The 22311-nt window shown below is 37.6% G+C and overlaps 2 protein-coding genes across 4 annotated transcripts in view; one reads left to right on the top strand and one right to left on the bottom strand.

The window, feature by feature from the left end:
* nfic (nuclear factor I C) overlaps positions 1–5746 on the top strand; it is a 77847-nt gene extending 72101 nt beyond the window's left edge. For all 3 annotated transcript variants that reach the window (XM_002938820.5, XM_012954800.3, XM_004911032.4), the window contains exon 11: positions 330–5746. In XM_002938820.5, coding sequence (XP_002938866.2) covers positions 330–347 — 18 coding nt within the window. In that variant the 3' untranslated portion in view covers positions 348–5746. The remainder of the gene's footprint in view (positions 1–329) is intronic.
* A 7282-nt stretch (positions 5747–13028) lies between these two features.
* Positions 13029–21332, bottom strand: smim24 (small integral membrane protein 24). The gene is made up of 4 exons (XM_002938823.5): positions 21197–21332; positions 18630–18765; positions 17582–17617; positions 13029–13501 (listed from the first exon to the last, which is right to left on the bottom strand). The coding sequence occupies exons 1-4, from the start codon at positions 21255–21257 to the stop codon at positions 13366–13368; spliced, it is 369 nt and encodes a 122-aa protein (XP_002938869.1). The 5' UTR covers positions 21258–21332; the 3' UTR covers positions 13029–13365.
* Between the last annotated feature and the right edge of the window lie 979 nt (positions 21333–22311).

Genomic DNA, 22311 nt, shown 5'->3' with positions numbered 1-22311 from the left:
AGCAAAAAGAAAGGTTTTTATTTAATTATGGAATGCTTTGTTCTTTGTTTTTGCAAATAAGGATACGGTTACTTATGTAATATACCCTAATAATCGTGTAATCCAGTTCCAAATAAGATGACATTTCTCGACATTCAACAAATTTTAATGTCGATAAATAAACCCCTATGTCTGTGTGGTGTCTCACAGGGTTCTCTATTGAATTCACTTTCAGTTAATAAAATATTCATGATATTCATCATAATTTACATATTTACAAGACCATATTTATATTACATATATACCCTTGTTTCCTACTAATGAAAAATCTTTATCTTTCATTTTCTCAGTCCTGGTACCTTGGATAGTGGCCTGACCCTCACTGCTTTATTAAAGCCAGTCTATGGAACACAAATCCCAGGGACAATGGAGGAAGAAAAACTTCTTTTGCAAAAAGGATAAAAGAACCCCAACTTCCAAAAACTGAGGAGTTCTGGGGAGAAACAAGAATGCAAGAAGAAGACAGATATTCTTACTTATTCTGGGATGGCCTTGAATTTCAAACAAAACACAGTAGGGTAATGATGAGAAAAATGTAATCCTCATTCCACCCTCTATCCAGTTAGAAAAGAACACATGCACACACACACACAAACACATCTCATATTAAATTTCTGTCATAATCTCTTCAACTTCTACTGATGAAACAGTAATTAAATACGGCCTTTACAGCCATATAATAATTTCCCTAAATCAGGCTGATTATTTTAGAATACATCTTTTGACACCCTGGTTACCATCAAGAGTTGCTATAAAGTTAAATCTATGCTGGAACATTGGTTGGTACTAAAAGTAGGCTCTTATCACCTGGTCTTTAAACCATGACCCATAAAAACAAGTGTTTTTAAAACAAATGTGCCATTTATTAATGAAAAAATACTGTATTGGATTTCTGTTTAAAAATTACAATAGACCACAGACCATAGATCCTGTTGCTTGTCTGTAAAGGGCCATAGCTCCAGAGCTGTAGAATTAGGGTTTCCAGGTGGCTTTCTTATGTATGTTGTACTGATAGCAACACGCACTATAGGTCAAAGAGACAACATTTAAAAATGTTAAATTTGTAAATGTATAAGGGTGCTAAATTGCTATCTATATACCCTTCTACTATCTGTCTGTATTTTGTCAAGCCAAAGGAGTGAGCTGAACCCACTGTAAATGGGTATGACCAGGGTTGCATAAGATTAATAAATTGGCATAAATTGGCCCTATTTTTAAATCAGAAATATTATAATAAGAAATGATATCCACATACATAAATGTAACATACTAACATATTAATGCAATAACACTATTGTTAAAAACTACAAGTGTTAAACTCAATGCCTATTTTAAACTGTTTCTGTGGATTTCTGTATGTCTGTGTACTCACATTATACATTTAATAATTTAATTTAAATATAAGATGTGCTTTTATGGGTGTGTGTGGGGGGGGGGAGGTTGTGTGTGTGTGTATATATCTAGATCTACATACATACATACATTAAGACACTCATACATATATAAAATATGTGTATGTGTATCAACCTTGACAATATTTATGATCACCAGGGTTACTTTATCTGTTCCCCTTTTAATTTTTTTTGGGGGGGGTGGAAAAACAGAGGGCCTCGGGTTGACTCACAAATATACACTACTCTATTGGTCTCCCAGTGTATGTGTAAGGCAAGAGTTGACTATTATATATAACGTGGTATATATTAAGCAAGTGCATTATTATGACAGAGGCCCTGTTGGTCATATGCAACTAGACGTTCTATCATCTTGACTGAGTGCTCTTCTCCTCAGTTTTTCTGGTGATAGCCCTGCTCACTCAGCCACATGACCCGCATGGTGCTTTCTCCTGCACCCCCAGTCTGAGATCATCTAGCCAGCTTATGGCTGAAGACCTGCATGGCAGATTTATATATTGCACTATGCCCTTTGTATATGGATTTTGTAAATGCCATTTGCCCCGGATAAAACCTGTTTACAACAAGTCTTGTAAGAGGTTTTAGAGGTAATAAGTTTTAACAAAGGCTTTGTGGAATAATGTCCCTATGGGAACACCCTTGTGGCCAGTAGAAAGTTCCAACATGGTCATAAGACAAAATTCTTTTATCCTAATTTGTTGGCTGTGTTAGTACTTTTTTTCATGTCATATTGTAAATTACCAGAAACCAGGGGATCCTCCAAGAAAATGTCTGCATTTAGATGTAAGAACAGCTGTGAAGGATCCCTTCCTGGGATATCTAAAATAAGGGGCTACGTGGTGTGCTGCTGTTCATGCTGTTTGTTGGAGAGATTTTAAAAAATTGTATAGAATTTGAAGAGAAAAAAACACTAGTAAAGTGTCAATATATATAAATATATATATAGCATTAAATATGTACAAATGATCTTTTTTCCCTTATTTGCACGGAATTTTCTATCACATTATGTGCCTTGCCTTCTGACAAATTATGAAATAACCACTGCTCATTTGCTGCATGCTATTATTCAGTATACAGAAGATATGAAATATGTACAGACATTAAATAGTTAATGGTTTCAGATTTTCTGATATTTTATTTTAATGTTTTTTTTCCTTGCTTTTCCCACTTCCTTGTTGATGCAGCACTTTTCCAATACCCCATCAATCTTTCACTCAGAGAGAGGCTGTTAACATGAAACAGGCTGGGGCTGGTGTATGTGGCATTAAGGTACTAGAGTAAGGTTAAACAGTAAAGGAGAAAATTAGTGTAATTTTAGATGGCTAACTTATTACTGTTGCTGCTGTGCGGCTGGGTATGTTTTAGCCTATTCCTTTTATTACTTTATCTTTGCAATTAGTTCATGCAATTTATTCCTTCCCAATTTTACCAATTTAACCATTTCAAGTTGTTTCTATTTGCAAAATGTATTGCAATAGCATGGTCAGTGTTCAATTGGTCTGTTAAATCCTGGCAGAACCTTGACAGGAAAGAAACCTGTAGCAACCAATCAAATGTTTGTTTGCATTGTTCTTTCCTGCATCTGGCTGGAAAAATCTAATCACTGATTGGTTGCTATGGGTTTCTACTCAGGTGCAAATTTGCCCTGTGCCTGCAGTGGGTTTTGCTTCTTGTAGTTTGCTCTATTAAAACTGCTGTAAGGGCTGCTGGAATTCTATTCCCTTTCAGTTAAAGTTATTTCCTGAACATAATCACTATATAGCAATTTAGTGTTTAGCATGTTTTTGGCAGTATATAATATACATGTTTTTCAGCTCAATATATAATGTGAGCTAGGTATAGGGAAAACAATGTGAAGGTTTTGTAAACAAACACTGTAGTAGACACAAGTAATACTGTATAAAACTCAAAAATGTTGTGACTTTATTCAAACTGAGGCTACATTTACTAAAGGAGTGAAAACATTCAGGAACAATATTTGTGTCAGATACCAGAGGCATAAAATAAATTGTGTAGTAAACTTGATGCAAATACAAGTACCATACATCTGAAAGGAAATTGTAGGATGTGGGCTTATATACCCTTTAACTGGCAGAACATCAGTAGCAGTCTTCCTTGGATATTATGCACCAGAGTATGTGCAACTAGCAAATTTGTTTATAGCCAATTAGTGCAAGTTTTTGTTTATTGCCAAGTGTGGGTCAGGGTTATTGGTAAATACGTGCTGTTTTGAGCTACCCCTAGAGATTTGGCCATTGTTCTCCCGTCTGCTACACATTTTCTGAACAAACCTGTCACATTGCTTTCATTCTGTATTATTATTTTCATGTGCTTTTTTGTATAGTAATATGCACATTAAAGAAAAACTCTGGAAGTTTAAAAACGCTTCATGGTTTTGAGGACTTCATGAGATATATATTGTAATAGTCACATTTTAGCATTTAAGAAAGCATGCGATATTTGCAAAATGTGCTTTATTCAGTTCATGCTATCTAACTCATATTATCTCTAAAGCTGCTGAATATTGAATATCTCAAGGTATGGTAAGAAGCTGGATTTCCTCTAGAGTGGAGGTCACAGAACTTGGGGGTGTTACATACAAAGTTAAACATGATTAAAGCCAAGTTAGTATAGTTAGTATATATCACAATCCTAGCCTCAGAAAGTTGCTCTGTTTGTCTTGCCCAATCTGTTTTCTTTGCACTCCAACACAGATACGTCTACACAATTGAGTGTCAGGGGTTTTCTTTGTTGGACATAAAAATTGTGTAGAAGTGGTTGAAGTAATGCAGTATTAACCACGGCCATTCAAAAGCTGTAGCCTTTATTTCGCTTCAACATTTAAGCCAGAATCTGTTGGTTTGCCTTGGGTTGCAGTTGAGAAAATTAGAGAGCAACAGGTTGATTACTGTATTCCTTGAGGGGTATTTACCTCTATATCATAGTCCCAAACCTAGAACTGTAGCGCTTGCAAAGCTTCTTGGGACATTTTCAAGTACAGCCTCAGTGCAGCATCTTGAGATCTTATATTGAGTAGTAATATGGATTTGTTTATTGTGACTGTTGATAATGCCATCTACCAGCAACTGCCAATAGTAAAAAGGTCTATAGGACATTCAGCATTTTGACTGCCCCAGTGCTGTAAGCCATTATCAAAATGCCTTTTCCAATGGACAGAAACTGAGTTTAACATAGAAAGTGACTGCTTTATATTCCTGGGAACACAGCAAAGGTAAAAATGCTGCATTTGCTGCAGGTCCAGTGGGTATACTTAAGTAATCTAATTTTGGGCCACTCATAAAGACTTGATGGGCCTTTGTAAGCAGGCTCTCAGGTGAGCCAAAAGTGCCCCAGTTTCATTTTTAGCAAATTGCACAGTCTTCAGCAATTAGTCGGGTTAACTGCCTCTCTCTTACATCATACTAATCCAGTCCTGGCTTTATATTTACCTTATATTGCTGCTTTTTACATTCTCCACTTTGCAACAGGATGCTTACAGACATATTTCATGGTAGTTTAAAAAAACCAATTGCTAGCTACAATCCTTGTTTTTTCTGTATTGCCTTTTCTTATTACCTTATTTGGTTTCCTCAATGTCCAAAATCTTCATAATGGTAATTGTAAATAAATGCCAGCATCTTAATCTTAGCCCTGTATTTCCATCAAATATATAAATCCAGGACTGTGTGATCCTGACCTTATTACCATACAGTTTTACATTTCATCTCTTACTTGTCCTCTTCCCATTCCCACGTGTGGCAACATTTTACAAATATTTTTCTGTATTTTTTCTATAGTGTCTTCCAAAGCCTCCAAATATATGCAACTTGTTGTGTGCCCTAAACCCTGTGAGAGCATGGGGAGAGGATGTGCCCCTTTACTTGCCACGGATCATATGTACTAAATATGGGGTGGGGCCTGTCTGCAAGGGTGAAAAGGAGCAAGATTTGTGTATTCCGTTAATAAACCAAATTCAGGGTACTCCTCTCCCCAAAACTTTTAGAGGGCTAAAATCAACCTCAATGCTGTTGAAAGGGACTTCATGTAAACATTGCAATCAATTTTGACTGCATTTAGGTTAAATGAGGGGTGATTAATTTTTGTTGAATTTTAAATACTTGGGTTTTTAATCTGTATAGTTTTTCATGCATAGAGATCTCCTTTCTTCTGTTGTTTTATTTTGGGATTTTTGGGGGAGGAAATGCGTTACCTTATTTTTTTAACAATGGACAAATTGTTTCTTTTGTAAGCAATCAGAAAATATGCATAAAAAATATATAAAAAAAGAAAAAAAATCTCAGCAGTTTTATGTTTTTTGTTGTCAAAAAGTGGGAGGCATGGACATGTGGTGTCTGGTGAATGTAACCTTTGTGTGAGCTACTCTGTATAATGTCAAGCCAAAGGTATACTGCTCGAACCTATGCTATTTGTGGTACTATTTATTAGTATTTTTTTTTTAATTACAAAGATCAGACTATTCACCAAAAATCCCATGGCTCTATTTACATATATAATACAGGTATGGGACCCATTATCCAGAATGTTTGGGACCTGGGGGTTTTCGGATAAGGAATTTTTACGTAATTCGGATCTACTACCTTAAGTCTGCTAAAAACATTATTTAAACATTAATTAAACCCAATAGGATTGTTTTACCTCCAATTATTAATGATTAATTATATCTTAGTTGGGATCAAATATAAAGTACTGTTTTATTATTACAGAGAAAAAGAAAATAATTTTTAAAAATGTGACTTATTTGATTAAAATGAAGTCTATGGGAGATGTCCTTTCTGTAATTCGGAACTTTCTGGTTAATGGGTTTCTGGATAAGGGGTCCGATACCTGTACACAATTCTTTTTGAAAAATGTTGTGGTTAATTGTCTGTTCAAAGAAAATATAGCCCTGAAAAAAAATATGTTTCTGTTTTACGCTGGTACAGGTATGGAATCTGTTATCTTGAAACATGTTATCCAGAAAGCTCCAATTTACAGGAAGGCCATTTGCCATAGACTCCATTGTAATTCAATAATTCTAATTTTTAAAATTATTTCCTTTAATTCCGTAATAATAAAACAGTACGTTTTATTTGATTCTGAATAACAGGTCCCATACCTGTACAGGGATTTGGTTCTGCTATTTGTCTAAGTACTACTCTACACGGGGGAACTTGATCAGATTTTATAAGATTTTTTCTGACCCAGAAAATGTTGTCACACAACAGCTCGGATCCCCACAGCTATAATGCAAGTTGGCTCAGATAAAGTCAGATAGTGAGTTTTGTTCCTGCATCTACATCCGACAGTAAATGTATTTCAATGAGAAGAAAACGTTTTTCAGGCACCATCAGTTTTTACCTTTTTGGATGTATTTGTGGCACAAGGAGTGGCATGCCCCTAAATAGACATGGGTCTAAGCGTGATGGAGATCCTGGGGAGAGCGAGTGAGGGGGGCGCTGACGGGGCCAAATTCGGGGCTGCATGTGGACAAACATGCAGGCATGTCACGTTGGATGGTCAATTTTTCTATCAGCCCCATTATATTTTGACCCATGCAACTGCATCAAACTGGTAGTATACATTCTATCAATCCAACACTATCCTACAAATTCTCAAATGTAGTTTAGCTTTAAAGCAAGGTTGAGTTGTTTCCTGCAGGAAAAATGCTAGATTCAAAGAGCACATTAATAAATTATTAAGAGTCATTAACATTGGTGTCGACCAAAAGTAGTTTATTTTGTTTACAAGTGTTAGAGGTCAAAAGGAGTGTTCTATTTTTAATGTTAGCAGCACTTCCTAACATATAATGGATACAAAGGTAAGAGAAACTTGACAAATAAAGATGAAGAAAGAAAGGGCTAACAGATAAATAGAAATTCAATTTAAAATGTGCCATTATAAATGCAGTCGCTAGGTGGCATCCTCGCCCACATATTATATTATAGTTTCAACCATAAACTGCTGGGACAGTACACTCCTCATCTGCTGTTGGTAGAAATAACTACACTATATAAAACATATATATAGCTCCTTCTTATAATGTACAAAAATGAATGCCCATTTTGCAAAAAAAAAGATGTCAGTTGGCAATAATGCATCAAGGGCAAACAGCAATGCTCCAAGAGACTTGCTGCTAATTGCAGTGAGTGCCAATTGCCCACACAGAATTATTTACCATTACTAATGTGGTGTGCCACAAGTGATAAGATTCCAAAACACACAGAGAAAATGAACATTACTTTGTGTCTGTATTGGTGTATAATGGGCATAGTAATCGTGTGTTAGCAATTATGCTGTAATTGTGGGGGGAAAACACTGAAATGCAGACACAGCAATAGGTGTCCCAAAGTTGCCACTGACTTTGTAAATAAGGCTTTTAGTATCTCCTGTTGTGTGAAAATTATTGTGAGGGTGGCCTGTTATGATACCAGCCTTCAGTAGGATAGAAAAAGATGTCAAAAGGAGAGAAGACAGTAGAGGAAAGAAGGATGGTGGCAAGTATATACAAATTAGAATACAGCTTTGCCACTGGATTATATTTGAATTCAACTTTAAACTGCTCGTGCAAATGGAACCCTTTCACTGGGGAGGGAAGTCAGTTGGTTAATAAGAGCAGAGAAAAGGCAAAGATTCCAAACTGTTATTTTTCATCTGTCTTCTGAGGAACCAGATAATGAAGGCCTCCTTTTCAACAGACCTAATTCTAATAATATACCTATTGATGAATGGGTCACTCAGAAGGAAATTCATAAGAGACTAGAACATGTGAGAGTAAACAAAGGAATATTGGCCTGGAACATAACATTTGTGCTTGGATAGAGAACTGGCTGAAGCACAGATTATAAAGTGTGGTCTTAAATGCAGAATTTTCTAATTGGACCAGTGTCGTTAGTGGCGTACTGCAGGGGTCTGTCCTTAGCCCTTGGCTTTTTTTATTTGTTTAGAAACTCACAAAATTCTAGGAACTAATCCAAAAGAGCTCCAGGAAAATCTTATTTACATGGGTTTATCCTATAGGCTAAAACTCACTCACTGGGTTTTTAAAGCAGAAGCCAGGATAATAGCTGACCAGATTCCCAACTACAGACCAGCTTTGCCCTTCTTGAGCCATTTTCTTAACTCCTGGTTATAACTTTTTAAACAATATTGCAAAAGCAAGTCCTCCAGCACTTTTACAAATAACTTTGAAAAAGCACTAGAATTGTTTAATAAATTCATAGTGGAAAGTAGCTTAGAATTATGTTTTCTTTTATTAGGCAAAAATTATTTTATGGGTTGGCGTCCTTTAATAAGGAGATAGAGAGAGAACACAGAGACATGCAACTAAACTGGTAAAAGGCATGGCAGATTTAACGGAGAAGGAAAGGTATAATTATTGGGGGCTGCCAAAATGTTAGGGCCCCCTCCCCTCAGTGAATGTAATCACTTACCTGATACCCCAGGTCGGTGCTCCTGTTATCAAAAACCTGCACTGGCCCGGGGTACCTGCGAGAAAGTGATTCTCTTCCTTCCTCTGTCTTCACACCGCTTGTACATGTAGAGTAGAGTGAATAGCCAAGAAAGAAGACAAGAGGAAGAGGATCACTTGTGCAAAGGTACCCTTGGCCAGTGCAGTTTTCAGGTAAGTGATTATAATCACTGGGGGGTGCTTAACATTTTGGAATATACCTTTCCTTCTCCTTTAAACTATGAGGGTAGGCTGTCAATGTTGAGGTTGATTCTCTGGAGAAAAGGCACTTATTAGGGGACATAATAATTTTTTTACTATTACATTAGAGGGCATTATAGACAGATAGCAGGGGATAATTTTACCTACAGAAAAGCATCAGCGCACAACTGGCCACCAATGGATCTTTTATTTGAAGCAGCGTTGGTGGTTCTTCATATTGAGGGCAGTGAGGTTGTGGAATACCCTTCCGATGATGTGATGGCAGAATCTATAAATGCCTTTAAGAGGGGCTTGAATAACTTCTTGAACAAGCATATATACAAGGCTATAGTGTCCTTAAGATATACAGTTAGTATATGTATTGGCATATATAGTTTATATATTGGAGTATGTAGATATGTATGTGTGTGCCTGGGGTTTGTTTTAAAGGGTTGAATTTGAAGGACTTTGGTCTTTTTTCAACCCAATTTAACAATGTAACTATTACTTAGAAATATGGCATTTAATGTATGTAGCTCTAACGTTGTATTGCTAAGATGTGTCTGACTTTGTTGGTACTGTACCCATATTACTTTTTGCCCCTGAAGCTGGGTTGCAGAAGAGCAGATGAGGGTTCATGAGTCCTTGTCTATTTTGCATTTATATATGGTAGGTTTAATTTGGGACTCAATACTGTGAACATGAAATATGAAACATATTTGGTGTTTCCATTGCTGAAACTAAGAACAGCATGTTTAATGTTATCCTGTTTCCACTACTAATTATAATGTGCAGCTATATACTGCATTTATTGCTTACAATGCAGAGCTGTCCCCAGTGCCAATTCTAAGATAATCACGGAGTAATATACAGTATGCAAAGCTGTGTCTACTGCAAAAAATAATATACTGACATGTCTTTTTACTAATTATATTGTGCAGAGCCATTGCTAACATTTAGGTGCAGAGCTGTGTTCTATATAAAATAGAAGGTACAGACTGGTATAGGCCCGCCTTGTTATACTTGTCTTTCCTATTACTCATGGATATTTCTGGAAGTGGTTTAGACTCCAAGTCAGATTCATCAACAAAAACTGAAAATATAATATTTGCTGCTGCAAAGGAAGCTGGAGATGCTACAGAACCTTATACTTGTAGCTGTGACCATTGCCTCTGTGATCTGATACAACTGCAGCTTCCCTCTCCAGGCAAACTGCTATTTGGGTTATGGAAAGCCATCTGGAAAAGCCATCTAGAATGCATGATGGTACAATGGTGTAGAATATGTTTTTTCACATGAATAAAACAACCAAAAATACCTTGTGCTGAATGAGAATCGCCATGGGTAAAGTATTTTGAAGCACTGCAATAAGAGGGAATTATTTGTGTTTTTTTGTAACCCACAAGAAACAAGATTTCTGCCCTATGTGCCATTACCCTAAAGGGAGAGAAATGATGTTTCTTCTTCGTCCCTTCCATGTCAGTACGCACGGGCAGTATTGCCCCCACAGCTAGGAGGTAGGACCTATATACCAAAGCCAATCAAAATTAACCCTTACCTATAAGACCATGTGACTTCCTCCTCACCACCGTTATTTTTTGTCCTACCGGACAGGTAGGTAGGATCTCCCTCCTCACTTTTTTTTTTTCATCTTAGATCAGTGGAAGGGCTTACCAGGCTAGGTGCTGTTCCTGGAAAAGTAACTTGCTCTTCTCGGTGAACATTGGCAGAATGCGACAGCCCTCTTCCCTTTCTTGTTAAGTCAGGGTAAGGCTTTTGTGGGGTGTCTGGTAGTTCTCCCTATAGTTGTACTTATGGGCGCTACCCCCCTGGTTCTGGTAGGTCGCTGAGGGTGACATGTGGGTGATCCTGAGATTGCTCGTGGCTAGTTTAGGGAGCGATTTCTTTGCAGTTACAGTATCTGAACAGTCCATCAGTGGTTGCAGAGTCATGTATTGCAAGCACAGCGCTAGTTTTTGCTATTGCTTGTGTGTTAGCTGTCTTTCACTCTGGGCTCTTGCATGCAGGGATGGCAGCTGGCGTGTTCTCCAGTGCTTTGCTTGACATGTCCACCACTGCTTTCTGGCAGGGTGTTGGTTTGTCCGCTGGTTGTTTAGCATGCATAGTATATGGCGCTTCTGACTTTCATGCAGGGTGGCTAGATGGTACATTGAGTATGGGCTGGCTGTGCACCAGTCGTTCCTTGCATGTTTTCCAGTTGATTCCAGTCATGTTATACTGGTTAGCTGATCTTCCATCTGCAGGTTGTGTACAGTTCCTAAACCTGGCCCTAACATTGCTGGTTAGGTAGCCTCTCAAGGTTGGTAGCTACAGTGAGTGGTAGGAAGTTGGGTTTCAGCCTGTCATGCTCTGTTACAGGCTTGAGTCCCTAGCTTGTTTGTGCCATAGGGGGGCTTGATGGCTAGTGTGCCCTTTCACTGTTCCTTGCTTCAGATCTGTGCTTGGATTATCTTTGGCTGATATCTGGGGGTTGTTGAGTTTGACGGCTGTCAACACCAATTTAAGCTGATACCGGTGTGCTTTGGAGCTAGATGCTTGTGTGCCACAATTATTTTTCTAGGGCCCCAGGTTAGTGCTAAGGATTGGGGGCATAGAGACAGCTCTAGTGGATAATGCATCAGAGTTGTGGTTAACTGGTTGGTTGCTGCGGGGCTGGTAACACCAGTGAACTGCCCAGTGTCAGAGTTATGATTGTGACCATTTTCTTCTTGTTGGCAGAGGATCCTCCCGAGCCGGGCTTGGATGTTTATGGCAACCGTAGTGTGGAAATCCCTCTGGTCCCTGAGAGGATTCTTGTAATGGTCCGTTTTTTCTTGTGATGCTTGATTTGTTTTTAGCATCTGTTGATATTATTGTTCCCACCCCTTATATTTTAGGGGCATGGCTTGGTAGATCCCATGCGTACTGACATGGAAGGGACGAAGAAGAAAATGAGAATTTCACTTACCTCTTATCGTAAATTCCATTTCTTCTAGTCCCGACATGTCAGTACGGGGTTTCCCATCCCAATTATTTGCTTCTTGTATTGCTTGGCAAATGTATAACAGTGGTGAGGAGGAAGTCACATGGTCTTATAGGTAAGGGTTAATTTTGATTGGCTTTGGTATATAGGTCCTACCTCCTAGCTGTGGGGGCAATACTGCCCGTGCGTACTGACATGTCGGGACTAGAAGAAATGGAATTTACGATAAGAGGTAAGTGAAATTCTCATTTTATAATGAAAAAAATAGACAAAAATTGGAAAAAATGGGAATTTAGCAACCTTTTTAAAACTTAAGCAAGCAGTTACTGTAGCACTGGCTGGATTTAGGCACCACTTAAAGAAAAAAATACTCTCCTACATTTCTCACATTTCAAACAGCACCTTCAGATGAGGACTGGACTGGGCTCTGTGGAGGAGTATCAGAATTGCTAAGCAGGACACTCCTGTGGCATGAGAAAGGTAAAAAAAAAAAAGTACCAAGATAGCAGGCAAAGACTTTATCTGGCAAAGGTCTAGGCAGGCGGAATAGATTCTCAGATCAGTAGTCAGGCAAAAGGTTGGCAACAATTGATAAATGTGCGTGCACAAAAATGCTGTTAGATGCATGAATTTGTGTGCTAGAGCGTAGATGTCAACACATGCACAAAAATTATTTTGGCTTTAAACCAACAACCCAGTGGTTAACTTTGATATAATAGGGTTAATTTACCAACATAGGGGCTACATTATACCCATCTAATACCAATACTCTACTAAGAAAATAAATGCAAATGTTCAGTAACAACTTCACTCGTTCTGTTTTATATATCTATGACCGTAAATTAGTCCAATCAGTTGAGGAATTACAGTCTTTCATCTAAGATGCTTGCTGGGGTTTCACAAGCACATACTGTACATTTGTTGCTCTAGAATGAAAACATACATGGTACATACAAAGTCAACTTTATTTTAGTGTAAAGCTTAAAGAAGCATTCCAAATAATTGAAGAGGGAGGGAGAAAATATTTTGGAGAGTGGGCCTGCAGTTAAAGGTGTTGTGTTGGGCCCCTGGCACCCCAGCCAACGCTGGTCTACCTTTAAGTAGACCTTAAAAATACACTGTGCAAAATTAACATTTGTAATAACTGTCTAATAAAGACTATTATTTATGCAAAAAGAAACAAAATTTACAACTTTTATTACGGTTCTCCTCAACACTGCAGGTGTTGTACTGCCTAAATCTTTTGCAAAATAAATTACAGGAAACGGTAGTGGTTATTTAAGTCACATGGCAGTGATTTTGGAATCCTCTTTTTCATCCTTCTCCCACTTTGCCTCCTTTTTATTCTGCTCTTTCTTCTTGTCCTCATCGTCATCATCCTTTTCCAGTCCTTTATTTTCATAAGCATTAATTTCAACCCTAAATGAAAGGAATAAATCCAATGAGTTAGGGTACAGACAAAACCATTATATTGCTCACATATGATAAAAGAGATATATATCATAACTGAAAATCCCACCAATCCTGTAGGCAATAATAAATACTTAAATGGTGCCAGTTTCAGTGTGGGCTAAAATGGCCCCTTTTTTGGAGCTCCCCATAGATCCTTTAAGGACCCTGTCCAGGTTTCAAATGAAGGGTTGCCAATCACAGCCAGCAGTCACACAAGCATGGGATGGAATAGATACCCCCCCCCCCCCCCCCCGATGCAAAGGAACATAAGCATGGAGGAGCGAGGGGGAGCTGAAATATCATTCTGTGCTGAAAGCAGCATCAGGGGTGCAGGTCAGGCACCGTCTTACTGCCTGCTATAGGGAAAGCAATAAGGACAAGGCCCCTGTGCCCTCTGCTGTTCCTTAAAGGGGTTGTTCACCTTAGAGTTAAATTTCAATATGATGTAGAGAGTAATATTCTGAGACAGTTTGTAATTGGTCTTCACTTTTATTATTAATTATTTCACTTTTTGTTCAAAAACTCTCCAGTTTGGAATTTCAGCAGTTATCTGGTTGCTAGGATTCAAATGACCTTAGTGACCAAGCATTTGTTTGAATGAGAGACTGATATATCTATAGGAGAGGACCTAAACAAAAAAGTAATAAAAGTAACAATAACAATAAAATGATAGCCTTACAGAGTGATTGTTGTTTTGGCTGAAAGTTGCAAAGAGTCAGAAGAAGAAGGCAAATCATTTAAAAACTCTAAAAAATAAATAATGAAGACCAATTGAAAAGTTGCTTAGAATTGCCCATTCTATGACATACTAAAAGTTAACTGAAAGGTGAACCACCCCTTTAAATTTCAAGCCTAAATGAATGAAGTGACTTCAGCCTCTCTCTGTCTGCCCCACACCAATACAGAGACCCGTGGCTATTCCTAAGCAGCAGAACACAATGTGCATAACACAAAAAAATGGCTTTTTGTGGTCTTTTTTTGCAGTTTGCACACTGGGTTCTGGTTCTTAAATGACCCCTTCTGCGTCCAACTGGAAAAAATACATGGGGTAACAGGCAGTTTCTTATCAGGAGCCCTCTTTCCCTGTAAATTATAACAGTTTTTTTTATTAATCTTCAAATTTACTGTAACAATATCTATATTTTATCTATGGCAGCTAGTTAAAATAACTTTGTTATAAGAATAAAATGTCCTTAAAACAATGTGTGACAGTGTCTATAAAATCTACTAATGGACAAATTATTGTAGCTTTTTTTGCATGCATGAAGGATTACTTTTCTGGAAACCATGTGATTAGTTTTATTTTATTGGCAAACCATAGAGGCATTACCTTGACTGTACATTTTTGATCACCAATAAAAACAGAGCCACTTCTTACATTATAAAGCAGAAATAGGCTAGCTGCAGGGCTCATCAACTTATACTAACAGGGTCGGACTGGGCCACTGGGACACCCGGTGGGCCCCGGATGCCCAGACCTGATCCCTGTTGCCACTGACGTTGTCCCCTGACACGTTTCACTTATTCGCGCTCAGGGGAGGACATCAGGGGGCAGCGGGGGACCCTGCAGGGGGTTTGGTTGGTACAGCGGGGGCCCCTGCGGGAGGTGCGGGTGACACGGCATCTTGGGGGGGGGGGCTCTTGGGCGATGCGGGGCCCCTGGGGCAGCAGCCCGGGTGAGCCCTGCACCCCCCATTCTGACCCTGTATGCTATTGCTGCTTGGAATGCCTGTGACTGCACAATGAGGTTAATTGCACAAAGGGAGCTTTGCTTGCTTCTGTAAGGGCTATGGCACTTGCAGAAACTTTGTTTTGTTGACATAGCCCAAAGTATTCTTGTGAGGCAACTTCAAGCTACATTGGAAAAATGAAGTCCATGTATGTTTTCTCACTGGTGATTTACATTATTAAATAGATACTAGAAGCAGCACCTTCCACTCATAAAGAGACAAAGTAAAATGCAGGGAGTGTGCAGGATCAAAAACAAATATTTGAAAAATAGACTACTGGAAAGAACCCACCAAGAGATCCACAATTTTCACCACTCACTTACGGTAAATCAGATTTGTAAGTCACAATAAAATAAAACTTTTTACACCTAAAATTATGTCTAAAGAAAAATACTAATAAAAACCAGAAGGCAGAGTAGGGCTGTCCAGGTCAAATTTGGAAACCGGGCAGGATTCTCTAAGATTGACACGGAAATTGGCCAATCGTTGGGTCAGAGCCCCGCCCTCGTAATGGCACAGCCCGCCCATTACATCACACCTTATCCCCATGACGTCATGCCCCGCCTCCCTGTCCGAAGTTCCCAGAGAGGAGAGGTGGAAACCCTAGAACAGAGGCAGGATAGAAAGTAGTTGATATTCCTATAGGTATGATGTAGGTCACAACTAACACTTAGGGGTATATTTATCATGCTGTGTAAAAAGTGTGAAGCATTACCAGTGATGTTGCCCAGGGCAACCAATCAGCAATTAGATTTCAACAGTTAGAAAACCTACAAAAATCATCTGATTGGCTGCTATGAGCAACATCAACGGAAATGTTTTACTCCACTTCTTTACACAGCGTGATAAATGTACCCCTTATTGTTATATCAAAGAAACGGAGCCTGGTGTGTTTGTCAAGACATTATTTCTTCTCAGCACACCCCTCCCAATTCATAAGCGTATTAACAGAATTCGGCATTGGTTCTAACACCCAGCCCAAGGCCACCCAACACCCATTCACATCAAGACCTATTAGCCTCAAATCAAAGTACGGAGGAGAGCACCATAAAGCAGAATACCTGCTAAAATATACTTTTTATTTCAGACCACAACACGACATGTTTCGGGCAATATAACGCCCTTTATCATGCCTGAAACATGTTGTGTGTTGTGGTCTGAAATAAAAAGTATATTTTAGCAGGTATTCTGCTTTATGGTGCTCTCCTCCGTACTTTGATTTGAATCAGAAGGCTTAGCGGTGTGCCTGCGAGGATCGATGCATCGTGCCTGAATGATAGGCTGCGCACTTGAATACCTATACTGATAAGACCTATTAGCCTGCCTGTCTGCCTGTCTACCCCCACAGCTAAAAGGGCCTGACGAGCATTTGCTCGGTCTATGTAAAGGCAATTTGCTAGGCTACATGAAGAGGAGTATATGTAGATATAGAACCTCCCTGGATTCAAAAGAATCAATTGGCAAAGAGCGTAGAATCGCAAGCGTGTATGACGTCATGACGTTGTGTAGCGTATGTAATTACACAACGAATCTCCATAGTAATGCGCATATTTACACACCAACAAGTCAATCCTGCTCTGTTGATTAAACGTTACAATGGTGACCAAGTTAAAAATCATATATGTGCAGTTATCTGTGTTGATATCAAAACCAAAAAAAAATCAAGTCAGAGGGTAAAAAGGTAAGTATGTACAATATATACAACCAGAATAAAGACTCCTGTAAATTAGTGATACATATATAAAGTGTATATGGAATTATATGATCATCTAAAACTAAAATCTAAAACACAGTAAACATGTGTTATGTGTAGATTCTCTGTCTCTTCAGCACGGACACCATGTTCTCTCTTTATTTCTCTGTTCTTCTCATTTACACACTGTTCCTCACCAAAGTCTACAGGACCCCTGACCACTTTACAGTGGCCAAGCTTCACTCAAGCTATCTCTGAACTGAAGAAGCTGCTCGGACGAGTAGTGAAACATCTTCAATGATTACTAAACAAGTCCAGTTGCTTCAAATTTATTTATACTAGATATCTCACTACAGCTTACGTAGGTTCTCCTCTAACCTTTCAACAATAGGTTGGTGCCACCTAGTGGACAAAATTATTATAGCCTAACTATATACACAGAAAGAAATCTTATTTCACCTCCTTACAAATACCCCAAACCTCCTATGCCACCTTCCATTTAGTAGAATGGAAACTGCCTCCACTGGTGGTCTTTTGTCCAAACACACTATAGTGAGCATTTAGGCAAACCAATTGTGACAGGCATTTTTTATTATACTCTTTTTCAAAATTGAACGCCCTTACCTTTCCTCTTTGGGGTTCTCCTCATTGGATTCATGCCTGTAAGACAATTTACCAGAAAACAGGTTATTTTCTGTTGATAAAAAATACTTGCAATGGGGACATGATTACTCTTTACAAGTACATTAGAGCAAATTTTGAACAGATAGTGGGGGGATCTTTTTCCCTATAGAAAATAACATAAAACCAGAGGCCACCCATTGTAGACTTTAGGAACTATACTTTAATTTGAAGCAACATAGGTGAGAGCAGTGAGGTTGAGGAATGCCCTGCCAGGTGATTCTGTTAATGCTTTGAAAAGGAACTTTTATGCTATTGTGATCTTAAGATCTACAGTTAGTTAGCATAGGTATATGTATTATCTGACAGTATCTAGGTTGAAGGTAGAGAGGTAACTGTTGCAATGGAGGTACCTATTGGAGAGGTCTATGTTTTTGCCTAGTAATTAGACCAACAATCACATAAGAACATTAATTTAATCAGTGCAATTTTGGGCGCTTGTAAAAAAGCTTTAGCTGTAGCTGTAGCAGTATACAAAAGCAGTAGCAGCATTAAAAGAGGTATATACCTCTATCACAGTTTTCATTTCTGCTATACACAATGGTCATTCTGAAACTATAGGAAGACTAAAGAAGGGATTGTTCATTAATAAGCTAATATAAGAACTAATATAGAAACTAGGCTGATCTAGAGGACACATTAAGCACAGAGGAACAGCAGTGTCATTATCATCACAGAAAAACAAGCTGTTGAGGGTTTGAATTTCCTTCACGAGGAGGCTGTTTTGAGGGATCCATATCTGGGTCTAATAAGAATGGGTATGTGATGAGAAAATTATTAATTCCTCAAAAGCAGCTTGAGAAAGTTTTGAAAAGGTCTTATGTTATTCACCAGATAGGCAAAAGATTATATGATGGATTATGGTGTTTTTGCTGTATGGATAAATACAATAAATGCAGAGTAGGAATTATTTAAAAATAATACTGTTTTTTATGGTTATTGGTTAATTAGCTGGTCAGTGCTGTATATTATTGATACTAGTAATTCTTACTTCTCTTTTTTGCACCACAGTCTGTTAACAATCAGCAAGATGAAAACAATGAACAGGAAAACAACCACAGCAGTAAGGCCTAGCAACCAGGGTTGTAGGGCATATGAATTTCCTCCAGAAGAGGCTCTCTCTGCACCTACAAGAAATAGTAATTACAGTGGGAATGTAAACTCACATATAACAGGCATAGTCACAGTCTATGTTTCTTTAAAAAATTCCCCTCACAGGACACAGATTATGCTGTACTGTACATTCATTTCATATTAATTGTGCAATATTTTTGCATCAGTCTGTCTATGTTGGTTGTTATGTACTATTATATACAGTAGAATATGTTGGTGCTTTATAAATGAATGAATGTAATAATTATTTCTGTAGGTCCCCTTTTCTCACACACACACACATATATATTTATATTTATCTAAATTTATAAATATATATATATATATATATATATTGGGAGGTGACATCACATTGTGGTTAAGGTGTTTTAGTTCAAATACATCAATAATTGTCATAGTAGTGTAAAGTAAAATTCAAAAAACCATTTCCTAACGCATTTCATGCTTTGTAGGGCACTTACTCATAGGCTGTGAGTCTATATTTCTTCTTGGTCCTAATAAATTATTTTTTTGAATTTTACTTTACATATTCTTTATATATATATATATATATATATATATATATATAATAACTTTCAGTAACACACTAAAATGCTACACATTTTGGCCCTGTTCTTTGGAAGGAAAACACATTGTCAAAACACCAGGATCACTCCATACATCATTGACTTTACTGTTAATTTTTAATGGCTAATAACTTGGAACCTAGAATAGTTAGCAAATTCAGTTTAAACAAACAGACTTCAGCTTAAGGGCTAGTAGCATAGCAAGTTAATAGCTTTTCAGCTGCTTTATTTAATGAGAAGTGCTCATATTGGGTTTTTTCTTCAATATTTCAAAAAACTGACCAAACTGAATGCAGATTGCACCTACAGAACTAGAGTTAGTAGTACTTCAGCATACTGAATATATATGATAATATTTGTCACTAACAAATACATTGACGAAAGTACAACAGTAATTTTCCTGAACTACAGCGCTATCTAGGATATACTTTCCATATGTTCCAACAGGAGGTCCCTCCCCAAAGCTTTAAAAGCCTAGAGTTCTGCCTTTGCTCCTCCCCGACAGTGGTAAACTGTTTTTGTTTGGGTTTATTTTTTTTCTATGTACCTCCTAAGGAGGTAAAAACATGCTCACTTTTAAATTTATATCGACTCCAGACGTTACCTTATTGTTAAAGGCTTTGGTATGCATAAAACAAGCACAGTGCTCATTTAATAAAAGCTTGAAAGTTTGAACTAGCGTATTATGCTATAGAATTTTAAAAGACAATTAAATGTTTGTGTTTCATTGCTTGCTATGGGTTGCTGCCCATTTGCAAAGTGTTATTTATGAAATATGTAATGTACTGTGCATATATTGGAGTCCTAACTTACTGTATAGAAGGTTTTTTTTACGCACAAAATGTTGTATATTTTGTTTGTTGGGGCCAAATTGGCAGCCATGAAAACTTTTTTAACACTTTTGGGCTTCTAGAAACCATAGGGGTCATTTTCAATGCACAAAATAGTGTGCAAAGTGCAAAAAAAAGCCCATGATGAGTGCCCTTTCACTGTAAATAAATACATTTATGGTGCCAGTGCTCTCTTCTTCATATTGTATAGTGTACTATAATAATACATATATACCATATATATTATATATATTATATAGTACTATATATATTATATATATATATTATATAGTACTATATAATTATACACTGCCACCATCTACTTTTTAGTGTAGTTGAAGTGGCAATGTCAGCAATGACATTTTCTTGATGAGTACTGTGCTGCCACCGTGGTGTCGAACCCTAGGGATGCACTTATGAGGGCATAAAAAAATAAACACATACTGTAGGATGTAATTCCATAAATTGTAACGGGAGAGATGGTTGCAATGTAAATGAAAATGGAGCAAACTGTTTACCTATTTGTCCCTTATATTATGCTCCACATGAAAAAAATCTATCCTATTTTGCTTTGTTAAAAAAGCATTGTATTGTGTACCTACTGTAATCCTTTAACCACAGACAACATAATTTATAAAACACATTTACAGTAATAGGTGCAAGTATGTGACATTATAAACCAGACAAAAAGCTTTTACAAAGTGCCACTGTAGCATTTTGTGTCATTATTGCTGAGGCTAGCACACTTGTGCTTTTATATCTGTTAACACTTAATAACACTTAATAACAGGTGGGTAATATATTCATTGACATACTGGAAGATCCTTAATATACTAAGAAAAGTAAGTAAACATCATATTTTGCATGTGATTTGCTTACAAGATTAAAAAGAATAAAACACAGCTACATGGCAAGCTCATGGCAGATAGAAATAGCTAGTAGCTAGAATAAAACTGGGGTGTGCGAATTTGTTTAACAGAAAAGCAATGGGAACCTTTTGCACTCACAAAAGAACAGGCAGGAAAAAAACAGCAAGCTTAAATGTTTACCTTGTGCCATTGCTGAAAAAGCTAGAATAAGCCCAATGACAACTGAGCAAAGCGTGGACATGATGGTGGTCAGAGAGGTGCCAGGCAGAAGATCGCACCAATGCAGATGGGACTTTTACCAAAGAGCAAATTCCTCTTCCTGCAAATAGTGCATTCATATGGCTCCTCCTCAAAGCCTTATTAATGTCTTAGTTATCAGCAGTTTTATGGCACCTCAGGGGGTAAAATCCATTACCTTACCAGCTAGGAGCTTTAGTAACTATTTAACTCATTCCTATACAGCGTAATGCAAGGTACTCCCCATTACTGCAATATAAGTCCTAGGGGCATATTTATAAACAGCCAATTTTAATTTTATGATTAAAAATGTAAAATATGTATCAATTGCATATGTATAAGGTTGCTGTAGGTAAATGATGGAAACTTGTAGTCAGCACCTTACTAGACAAGCTTTGTAGAGTGGGTGCATGTCCCGCAATAGTCATTTTCTATATTTATTATAACTCTGAACAGCACTCCACCATGTTTTTAAGAAATTAAAATGCTTTAATTGGTATATCATGGTGCAGACTACACAATACAATGTTTCATGCCTACTTTGGCCTTTTATTAATTGAAATCAAGGTGAATTCCCGTTTCCACATACAGTATAGGGGCCGATTCACTAAAGGTAGATAACGCTTATCGCATGCTTTTTTGCATTAAAAAGCATGTGATAAATAAGTACCGTTATCCGGAAAGCTCAGAATTATGGAAAGCCTATCTCCCATAGACACCATTTTAATCAAATAATTCAGAATTTTAAAACTGATTTCCTTTTTCTTTATAGAAATAAAACAGTACCTTGTAATTGATCCCAACTAAGATATAAATAATCCTTATTGGATGCAAAACAATCCTATTGGGTTTAATTAATGTTTTATTGATTTTTTAGTAGACTTATGGTATGGAGATCCAAATTACAGAAAGACCCCTTATTCGGAATACCCTTGGTCCCGAGCATTCTGGATAATGGGTCCTATACCTGTACTAACGCATGATTCACGAACACATATGAAGCGCTAAACACGTAAAATGTGGTGATAATTACTGTGAAACTTAACGCCTCCCAGGAG

The sequence above is a fragment of the Xenopus tropicalis genome, chromosome 1 (genome assembly GCF_000004195.4).
Source record: "Xenopus tropicalis strain Nigerian chromosome 1, UCB_Xtro_10.0, whole genome shotgun sequence".
In the NCBI taxonomy this organism is placed as follows: Eukaryota; Metazoa; Chordata; class Amphibia; order Anura; family Pipidae; genus Xenopus; species Xenopus tropicalis.
The sequence above is the reverse complement of the archived record's forward strand: the minus strand, read 5'-3'. Positions and strand labels throughout refer to the sequence as shown.